Genomic DNA, 10,803 nt, shown 5'->3' with positions numbered 1-10,803 from the left:
GCGGTGAAAAACATTTAGTACTAAAGAGTACGTTATACTTGGGGTTGTTCGTTTTCGGGTTTTACATTTTAGCACGAAAGTGTTTTATGCCGGGATACACCAATATTTCACTGCCGTCATATCTGTCACGGAAATGACGCCAGTACACCTTTGCCGAAGAGACCCACCAGCAGGACGTCGCTCGACAAGCACACCCAGAAGACAGCTCTCGCCCCGCAAATCATGTTCAGCTGCAGATTTCGCTGCGCATTTCACTTTCGTATTTTACCGATTCCTACGACAGAAGAATCAACCTCAGTTTTTTTACCTAAAGCGTGCCGCCCAGGATGTACAGGTGTTCGACGTTCTCTAAGAAGTCCGGCTCCACCAGAAGAGCAATGACAAGGTTAATTAGCGGGGCCATCGCAAAAATCGTGTGTCGACCGGGGTTCGCCCTGACAATTTCTATAACCCTGAGGTAAAGGTGGGCTTGTGGATCAGAAGCAGGGTTCCAGCCTATTGAATAGAGCCCGCTTGCCCCTCTGAAGTTCTCGGGCCCAAAGTAAACTGTTTCGTAGACCGACTGCCCATCAATGGATCTATCGGCCCCTTTGTAGACTTTGTAGACTGGCACCTAAAAATAGAGCAAGAAATAGGCAAGAACAGCAGCTCGACGGTTTACTTAAGGTTTCATCTGTCTGTCTCCTACACGCCATATTCGCTAACAACAAAAGTTTGGACGCAGCTTGTTGCCCAGCGGTGCCTAAGGGTAACATGTTGAAATATGTGCCCAGAGTTTTATTGCAAAACAAGCGCATGTGCAAAATTTTCTGAAGACACCTGTGGCTATATCTATCATTTTGCTGAAATAATTGCCCGCGTATCTGCTTACTTCGCTGCAAATGTCGTCGAAACACGACAGAGCTCTCTGATTCAGCTGTTTGGAAAAGGTTTCTCTATATAAACCCTGTTTTCACTATTTATCTCTTGACCAGATGGCTGATTCCAGAGACAAAAAACGACAGACAGACAGACACACAGGCAGACAGGCAGACAGAAATACAGACAGACAGACAGACAGACCAACGTTTTCTGGTTTAGAAAGTCAAATAATTGTCATCTAAAAAAATTCACGCATCTCTACGAAGTGAATGATGACGAGTGGGCGAAGCACTAGGGATCGTTCTTACCGTAAATCACCCGTGAAAGGGCTTACTGCTGCTAAACGATTTCTAATCTAATGCAATCCAATCCAATGCTCCTCGCGCATGCGCAGCATGGCTCTCCAGGAGCACTCTCTCTCTCTCTCTCTCTCTCTCTCTCTCTCTCTCTCTCTCGCTCCCTTCCTTCTGTTCAGACGAGCGAGACCAGCGACGGTATGGAACAAAGAACGTTTTATGAAGTAGAAGTAGCACGCGCTCGTGCGAAGGAGCAGCCTTCTTGCTCTTCGTTTTCAACCGCCGTGATGATGATATTTAACAAGCTCCCGCCCGCCCAACTTGAATCGCGCTGCGTGTTGGCGGGTCATTTGAAGCAGCCCTCCAACGGATAGATGTGATTCGCCGATCTTCTGAGAAGGTTTTTTCCCACCGGAAGTTGGCAAGCCCTTGTCACTCCGTCACGTCCAGGGTAGGTTTTCTCAATTCGGCACATTTTCCAAAACGTCCTTGGGCCACGGTCTTCAATTAGCACCACATCTCCTGCGGGCAGTGGTTTAGCGTGGCTCCAGTAATAGCTGTGGTTGTGGACGGAGACGGAGCCTGTTTTTCTGGAACTGTTTCGGCACCTGACTGCGGGCCAGATGCTGACGATGGCGGCAAAGACAGGCTACCCTCCTCATCCTCAGATTTTTCCTCGAACTTCCTTTTCGAACTTTTCTTCTTGCGTTTTCTGGATTTGCCCTTTTTGGACTTGTGTTTCTTCAATTTTCCTTTTTTTAGATTTCTTTCCAGACTTCTTTTTTTTTGGATTACTTACTTTTGTTGGACTTCTGTCTTTTTTTTACTTCTTGCTTTTCTTCTTTGATTTCTTGCTTTTCTTCTTATATTTCTTGCCTCCTTTCGCAGACTTTTTTTTCTTTTTCGACTTTTTTCGTTTCTTCTTCTTTGCATCATCCAATGTACAGTACGCAGTAAAGGTATTTGGTACTGGGTCACCGGCACTACGTGAGGCGGTTTTACCGTCACCGAACTTTCGGGCCCCTGCAGCTTGCGCAAGTCCAAAAAGCGGGAAACTAGAGAGTGGACCGAAGACATCAGGCCTGTTGACAGTCGCTCCTATTTCTTTTATGTACTCTTGATGCCATCTTTTCCACCGAGGTCTTACGAGTCGGCATCGACTTCTCCATTCCTCTTCAACATCTACTCTGTGTGTTTTCGCTTGTCCGTCGTGTAGCTGTTGCCGTCCGCCTATGTTGCCGTCCATCTTTAACCTTTTTGTCAGTTGTAATAGTCTTTTCTTGGCGTTTTTTTTTTGTTGGTTTCCAGATTAACGCTCTCCTTCTACGGCAAGCTGACTTGATAGCGACCATTTCGGTGCTCTATCTTCCGCTGTAATTCTTCTTCTATTTCGCTTTCTGTATTACTGCAACTGCGTTTTGTTGTGTCATTTGATTCCAGGCTCCAGAATTTCTGTAGGTCTTGTTGAAGTTCTGTTTCCGCAGCTTCAACATTCAGAACCGTGACTGATTGGGTTTCCATTATTTTCATTTTGCTTATCTCCGAAGGACCTTGCACTACCCAATTTAAGGTCGTTTCGACTGCCATCAGTTGTGTTCTACCAGTAAGAAACTCCCAATAATAATCGGAGCCAACTAGTAGTCCTATCGCATCTTTGGCTCTCGTCTTGGTCATGTCGTCCGCTACTCGTAGCTGCAGTTGTTCCATTTTTTCTTTGATGTTCTGATCGGGAGACGGAAGCTTGCTGTGCGAAATCACGTCAACCTGCAGAGCTTCGACTACTGTTTCTGTCTGCTTGTCTCGAGGTGCTATAGTCACTTGAACTACGTCCATGTACTTGATTTTTTCGTCTCTTCCGAATGAACCGATTGTTAGCCTTTCCTGTCTTATTACTTCCCCCCCCCCCCAACAATAAACGAGGTAGAGGTTTGCTCCAGTCAATTCAATTTTGGCGCGTCCCATTACTGGAGAAGTGTCGCCCATATATACATCTCCTTCAAGTGTTTAAACTTATGAGGCCGGAAGGCTGGATCGAAGTATGGACAGCTGACAGACAAACAGAAACCAAAATTGTCGGGTTTAAGTAGCCTAAGCAAGACTTTTTTTAAAATATCACACATGTCTTCATTGCGAGCAACGCAAGTTCCCAAGGAGTTCGTAAATACAGCCAATTTATACTACCTTTTTACTAGCCTTTTTGCTCATAGTTAAGGCCATAGGAGGTGTTTCAAACGGCCGTGTCGCACAGGTATAACCCACAAACACTACGTGATCCAGCTGGAAGGGAAATCGTCCGCCTAAACTACAAGTGACTCGAGCAGGCACAGCCAAGCTTCCGGTTCGGTTTTCCACCAACCTCTAACCCATACACGCAACAGTGGTGCCGTCCGGGGGTAGTAAGACCATGTGCCACTGATAAACCCGACTACCAAGCCTGTTTTTTTTTACTTGTGCGTTCCCGCTATCCGTTGATATTGTCGTTTCTCACCATCATCTTACTTGCTGTTAAAGAGGTTCAAATCAGCCACCTTTGCCAATTACTTCTAGTAGTTTGGTTTAATTTAGGCTTTACACCAGGTTACTCACGGCCTTGTGACCTCCTACTCGGCATAAGCATGCGAAGGTGTGAACTTGCATGCTAACATGTAGCTGCATCCCACGGATGCTTTTTTTATGTATCGTTTCATTTCAGCGGCCGCCAGCCCACAGCCAGCCTTTGAGCCTTGTACTTAAGCGTCGACGGCTGGATTTAACCACACCCGAAGAGAATCGATCGTAATTTACCTCGCATTATGTCGGCTGTGGATGGCCACGAACGCGTAACCGAGCGTGGTGCATGGGTTAGGAAATGACCCCGCAATGGCTTAGGCTCAGCGCTCTAAACAAATAACAAAACAGCCTATCACGCGTTATTCACCGTGGCTTACGCAGATACATAAACTGTACCGGCTAAGTAAAAAAACTCCCCCACCTCCCCGAAGGGGATCGTGCGGAAATGCGAATGCATTGGGAGCTCGGGTGCCCTCACACGCCCGAGCACGCTCCTCCTCTCCCCTTGCCCTCTGCTACTCCCACCCGAGCTACCACCCGCTAAGAAATGCATTCGCATTTAAAAAGACTGTAGCGGCGCGGGTCCGCCGCGCCGAAACGACGACGACGACGACGACGACGAAGGCAGAACTACGAGGCGCGCGCTCACGTGCGCTCACGCTGGAGGAAAGACGACGACGACGAAGGCAGAACTACGAGGCGCGCGCTCACGTGCGCTAGCGCTGGAGGAATGCAGGCGCACGCCGACGGAGCACGACAACCCCCGACTAAGAAATGCATTCGCATTTAAAAAGAAGCAGCTAGGGACGCTTGTTTGCAATTGCCCGACTGCCTTCAGTGGAGATGTTTCCGTACATGTTTCCCGTGTATCTACAATATGCAAATGTCGCCAGCAGCACACGTGTCGCCAACAGCGTCAAAGTTATTCGGAGCCCACGGTGTAGGTCACTACCTCGATTGGTCAGTACTCTCAAAACAATCATTGCCATCACCCATGTTGCTTTCCCTCATGAAGAAGGCGATCCTGACGTAGCCACTCGCGAGTGCCATTCAATGATGACGAAAGTTGGGGGAAACCAGTTTAAAAAATAGAGCTGCGGTTAAAACACAAAAACGTGACAAATGCTCCAAAAGCCTGTCCAAGCTTGAGGGCTCCCTAACTCAGCTGCTGCGCCATCTACTTGTTGGAAGAAGAAGCACTGAAGCAGCTCGTGAATTGTTTTACATACATAGTCTAGGCTCCTCATGAAAGTTTCTATAAACATGTCGCCAAGTATTTTAAGTAAACGGCATGCGACTTCCTCTTCGACTCTGTCACTTCATTAGGCAAAGACTGATAGTCTTTTCCAAGTGGCCTAACGGGCGGAACCACTACTTTATGTCGACGCCGCGCGGAACTGGGCTTCATAGGTACTTTAATCCCAACAAAATGGTGCAAAAAGAGAACAGATTCCTGGGTCTACTGAAGGGGTCATGACCATAGCGTATAGCATTATATTTTATTCAAAAGATTTAGTTTTTATAGTACCATCAGTACTTCACTTTAGAAGCAAACGATGATTTATTAAAGGAAAAAGATAGTAATTTAAGGAAAAGATTTAGGGGAAATTATCGCTCGTGTCGTGACGTCCGCATTAATATATTAGTTGTAGGTACACAAAACAAAGAATTAGTATTTTGGCTCCACCTAGAATTGGAAAGCTCGAATTCAAACGGAACCTGAAAACCCTTAACAGGACATAAGAAACATGGTCACCATGGGACTTCCTATATATAAAAGGCGAAGGGAGGTCGTTCGGCGTTAGAGCCGTGGAATGGCTATTTTTGGGTCCTTCGCTCAGCGATCGCTCAGTTTACGTCAGATTGAATCGGTCTGTGCCGTATTTTGTTGCGGTTTATAGTAATCGTTTTGTGAAACATAGGATTTTACTCGACATACAGGTTCACGTACGTACGAGGCAGTGTCCCATATGCCATTTGGCCGGTACAGCGTCAGAACGGCCTACACAGCGAACGCAAAGCTTTCGCAGCGCCGGCTGGCGGTAGCACTGTATCGGTGCAGAAGGTTGCAGGTTTACGCGTTCATCCAAATCAGACGATTAAAGTAAGGCGGAAAAGGAGACCCATTAACGTTGTAGCAGTAAAATATGGAAGGTGAAGCCACACTCTTTGCATTCAGAGAACATAAGCAGATTTAGGTGCATCGAGGACTTTTCACCCTGTAACAGCTTGCCTTTTGGGTGCCCAAGAGGGAAAACTTGGTATACCGTTCCGCAATTGAAATTTGTGCTTCTTCATTTAGGATGCGCATGATGCAGTTTCCCCAGGTTATGTTATGAACGTCTGGGTCTCGCTCTATATCACGCTGCTCACCGTGGCGAGCAACGTGGTGAACAGCAGTAGTAACTAGAGAAAGCCCAATACAACGCCACTCCGCCCGGCAATAAAAACAGCATGACAGACAAAAAATTGACCCAGCCATTTATTCCCAACGTTCTCCAAAACATACCCTAAGGTTATATCACGCTATTCTCGTATTGTTATGCGCCCGAACAAGCATGTTCTCTTTTGCATCGCACATTACATAGACTTCAGCAACACAGGCCTTCAAATGTTTTCGCAAGGCGTCAAACCCGCCATCCAGTACTTCAAAACTGCTATTATATACAGCAAACGCCGCGACACTTCTACAGAAGAGGTTCGCAGCACTTGAAGACAAAAACTTGACGTTTGATCCTCTTGTATGCAACACTTCTTGAGGATAACAAAAGGTTGTAGACAAAGCCTAGTAAATATTCAGCATTTCCCCGGCGCCCCTGGGATCCGCAGTTCTCCACAATTTTGGTCAACACCAAGGTTATTCTTTTGAAGTTGCTGACGTTGCAAACACCTGGTAGAAAAAAATGAAAACTTGATTTCATGACCAAAATCTCTGCTTTTTGCGTTCTACGCTATATAACCATATCCCGAATTTCTGTAACCTTACCACACGTGGCAGCACGTGTTTGTTACCACAACCCATACGCTGGTGTTCATATTCATTAAGCTCTTAGAAGCTTGTTTTCTCTATCTCTAGCTATGCACCACCGTCAATGAACAGAGCTAGATCAAGAAAAAGTCCAATATTTTTCCGCATTTTTTTTTCTCGATGTCTCACTTTCATAGACCCGCCCATTGCAACATGTTTGCACACACGAAACAAAAAAAAAAATGTAACGCGACGTTTTAACAGTAGCACTGTTTAAGCCGAGCCTTATGCATTTGTCGCACCAAAAAACATCGTGGAGGGATGACATCATCTCGCCTTGCCTTGCAACCTCTGGCGCCACCGTGGATAGCTTCGCGCTCACATCGCTGACCTAGGCATGGCTCCGCCGACCCTTACCAGCGCTCGTCAAGCCGTCACGTCATTGCACAGCACATAATATAAAGGCTTGTGCACAGCGGCGTCGTCCAGGCTTGCGCGTGAGCCAGCACCACGGGGGGAGCTCGCAAAAAATACTAAACGAAATTCTCAGCGAATGTGAGTGTGCGACAGGTGTCGGCCAGCTGGACCTTCGAGAACACTCTGTGCAACTCTCGTGGCGTGACCTCTGGCGTGCTGTTCTCCTTGCCAGTTAACGTGCGGTTGTTCCTGAAGTGTTGAGCACAGACGCCGAGTTCGCGCTGCATATGCCGAGTTCGCGAAGCCGGTTGCCGCGGGTTCTAGCGTTGGCAAACGCGGCCGACTTTGGGAGAGATGTGAAAGCTTGCGGACTTTTTAAAACGATCTGGACCTGCCAGTCATGGATAACTTTGGGCGGCAAGTTAGGACATCCATGTGAGCTGCAACAGTGAGGTCTCCGACGAAGAGAGAGGGGCCGCCAGCTCTGGTGTTTCTCCAGCCTTCCCCCAGTAGTGTAAGATGTGCCAATTTCTTCTCACGTACTTGCAAGAATCAAAACAGTTATTCCAGAGATTCTTCCACTTGAAGAGTTAGCCCTACTTGCCTTTAAATGTTCACAACAAAGTACTGCCTACACAGGGCCCAAACCTTACACAGGACACTTATTATTCATTTTCAGGCAACTGGACCTTGCCGCTTCATTATATCACATTTTGTGGTCTCCCTTAGTCTTCCCTCAGACAGCCCGTTAATAAGCAGCAGCATGACGAAGCCCTTGTACTGCCCGCCACGGCCATCATCCCGAAAGTGGTGCGTGAGGCAATGGTTTTTTATTCAACTATCATTACCCCTGCATTTTGGGCTGCCACGAAACGTTCCTAAACTTCTATTTCCCTGCAATTTCCATCTAAACTCCTGCTTCATCTCCGGTAGTCTAGCGGTATTTTCTGCCGCCGTGTCTGAAAGAACTCCGACAAAACATTTCTTTCATAACCCCAGAGCGAATCGCCATTTCTTTCTTTAAATCGCAACCATTCAGGCAGCCATTGATGTGATTCTCAGCGCCTGTCAGTGAGCAAAGACTTTTCTAATTATTTGTTGCACATCACCATCAACAGATATTGCCCGTAATGGCAGTTAACCACCGCAGGAGCACCAAGGTTTTAAATGCGAAGAATTGTTTACTCGAAAATTTCGCATTCACTTGTGTGTGGCTGATGAGCTGGAACCTCCCGCAAGGTTGTCTTCGCTCCTCGCGTTATTTAATGCCAGGATTGGGATACAAAACCTGTTCATATATTAGTGAGATGAATCGGAGTCAAGTGAAGCCCACTCGTACGTTCTCGAAAAGAGGGTTCTCATCACGAAAAGAATAGGCGCTTTGCTTCCGCTATCATCATTTTTCTACAGACTGTAACTAATTGTTGCCAGGAAAAGCTTGGAGATCTACAGCATTAGGTTTAAAAGGGCGTGAAAAGAAAAAATGGCACCTCTAGCACCAGTGGTGCAAGGCTAGAGAAACAGCGGAGCTGGGGTACTTCCTAGCTTTTTCCGGTTTCGCTCAGTTTTGCTAGGTTTTGCTAGGGTTTGCTAAGTTTTGTTTGGTTTGCGGTGTTCTAGTGAGGCTAGCCTAAGTGTTGAGGGTGGGAGGCCAAGTTTAGCCAGATGTTACAATGCCGTTGCGGTCGGTTCCCCACACTGACAGCGAATCCGAAAGCTTCGTCCTCTTGCCACGGATTCCATTTGTACTTCGCATTACGAGCGTGGTACTCGGAATGTTCCGTTCTTCGCTACCGTGCGGCGCGATACTCCGGGTTGGATTGCAGCCCCGTAGTTCAATGTTCTCAACCAGCGACATGATGACGTTCGCGCTGGGCTTCTGCCTCGGGAGTAATGCACTTCTTCGGACGACACTTGTTTTCCGGGAGTGTACACGGCTTGCTCGGCGCCAAGTCATCACGCGCTGTATCGGCGATGCGTCGGCGCAGTGACGTCATAGCTAGGCGAGGCTTAGCTCTGCCTACGCAGCTGTGCGAAGTTATGCGAGGCTCGGCGCGGCGTTCGTGCCGCACGGCCTGTGCCGGAGCAGTTTTCTTTCCTAATATTTTTTTTTGCTGACGCCACCGGATAAAGCTCAAGCTTAAACAGCTCCGCTGTTGACACGCGCCGTTTACGGAACTAAAGGGTACCCATCAGTATTTCATTTCATAAATTTTTGACCGTATCAATCATATCTGAATAACACTTTCGTTCTTTGTTTTTAAATTACAGGTGTCGTAAACCCAAACCGCAACCAAAAGACCAAGCATGTTGTTGTTTGGGAATATGAACGCCTCCTTTTCTGCATTTGTTTTGTTTTCTTTTGTAAGAGAATGGAAGGATTGAAAGGTGAAGTATTCTTGTAACTTCACCTGCGGAGATACGTAACCTGAGGCGGAACGCGAAAGCTGAAGTTCCGCGTCGAGGTTTTTCACTTTGTACAATATCACACCATGCAATTTTCTATCGTCGCGATATAGGTTTATATCCCGATAGGTGGCAAAATGTGTTTTTCAGTGTCCATTCTCTTTCTCAGCGCCACGCCTCATGTACTGGGCATCGCGTTTCATCCTAGCTGCATGCGTGGATGCGATTCTTGGATGACAAATGTACAATACTAATTCAGTGATGTTAATTAGCCGCGCCTTTTCCTGAGGTGCCAGGCCACCCAGACCCCACACACGACGATGATACCTCATGCGCCAATGGTGTGGCGACTGGAAGATCGAATGCAGCAACCTTTGGAGCAGGCGCACACTGGCCCATACTCTTGTGTCGTTGCGTGGCGTTCTCTAAGGCGCCTAGCATTCACGCTTCCCATCGCCGGCGCAATTCGATAGCTTGTTCGCAAACAGAGATCCATCTGACCGCGCTTCCCCCCGCGCGTGTGACACGACGTTCGGGGAACGAGACTGCAATAAGCTGTCTCGCACATCTTCCCTTGAGCTCCTTACGACGCTTTTGACCTGGCAGCATCAGCGGCTTCCCACTCCATGGTGTCGATGGACGCATGGGAGCCGAAGTACAAGGCCACCAGCAGCGGCACGATGGGGACCGGGAATCCTGCAGTTTATATGAAAAAAAGCGCACGTGACAAATGGCTTGAGTAAAAAAAAACTGGTGCTTTCAGATACAGAATATACTCAGCTCTGGGAGAGTTATTTCTGTTCAAAACAAGCATGAACGCGCTAATCCCCTGGCCGTAACGCCGCTTAACGACGTCATTATCATTTACGGAATGCTTCTGTGGAGTGAGCTTTCTTCGCCACCCTCAAAAGGACACGAAGGAAAACAAATTACGGGCGCCAATGTATTTACTGCAATAGATTTTCTCATCTTTCAGTAAGAATTAGGGGACAAAGGCTCTTTCTCTGATCATACGACATTGTGAACACATTTGCAATATGCTTGAAAAAGATTTAGCGGATGTTATCTAGATGTTTACTTACTGATAAAGGAAGTGCACCCAACCCAGCATCAGCAAGAACGAGCAGCTTATCGCTTCACGGTTTAGCATTTAAATTGTTCATGCTCAAATCACTTGATAATAACATCACGTGCCGCACCTCTCAAGATTTCCATCGTCAGTGTATCTTTGCTTCGAGTCATTCTTGTCCCCCATTAAACCCTGAATTACCAAATTTCAAAATATATGGGGTGAGTTCATTTTTT

At 47.1% G+C, this 10,803-nt stretch overlaps 1 protein-coding gene across 4 annotated transcripts in view; it reads right to left on the bottom strand.

Moving 5' to 3' along the window:
- Positions 1-6,186: 6,186 nt before the first annotated feature.
- The window catches only part of LOC144149950 (protein-cysteine N-palmitoyltransferase Rasp-like), a 45,132-nt gene continuing 40,515 nt past the window's right edge, over positions 6,187-10,803 (bottom strand). For 2 of the 4 annotated variants that reach the window (XM_077681698.1, XM_077681702.1), the window contains 2 exons: positions 10,086-10,194; positions 6,187-6,597 (listed from right to left, as the gene is read on the bottom strand). In XM_077681698.1, the coding sequence (XP_077537824.1) occupies positions 6,504-6,597; positions 10,086-10,194 (203 nt within the window). In that variant the 3' untranslated portion in view covers positions 6,187-6,503. Of the gene's footprint in view, positions 6,598-10,064; positions 10,195-10,803 lie in introns of all 4 variants that reach the window. The other 2 variants (XM_077681701.1, XM_077681700.1) reach the window with 2 other exon arrangements.

This window comes from Haemaphysalis longicornis, unplaced genomic scaffold, assembly GCF_048455015.1.
Source record: "Haemaphysalis longicornis isolate Haplotype H1 unplaced genomic scaffold, Haemaphysalis longicornis Haplotype H1 scaffold_8, whole genome shotgun sequence".
NCBI classification, from domain to species: domain Eukaryota; kingdom Metazoa; phylum Arthropoda; class Arachnida; order Ixodida; family Ixodidae; genus Haemaphysalis; species Haemaphysalis longicornis.
Note: the sequence above shows the minus strand (reverse complement) of the source record. Positions and strands in the feature narration are given on the sequence as shown.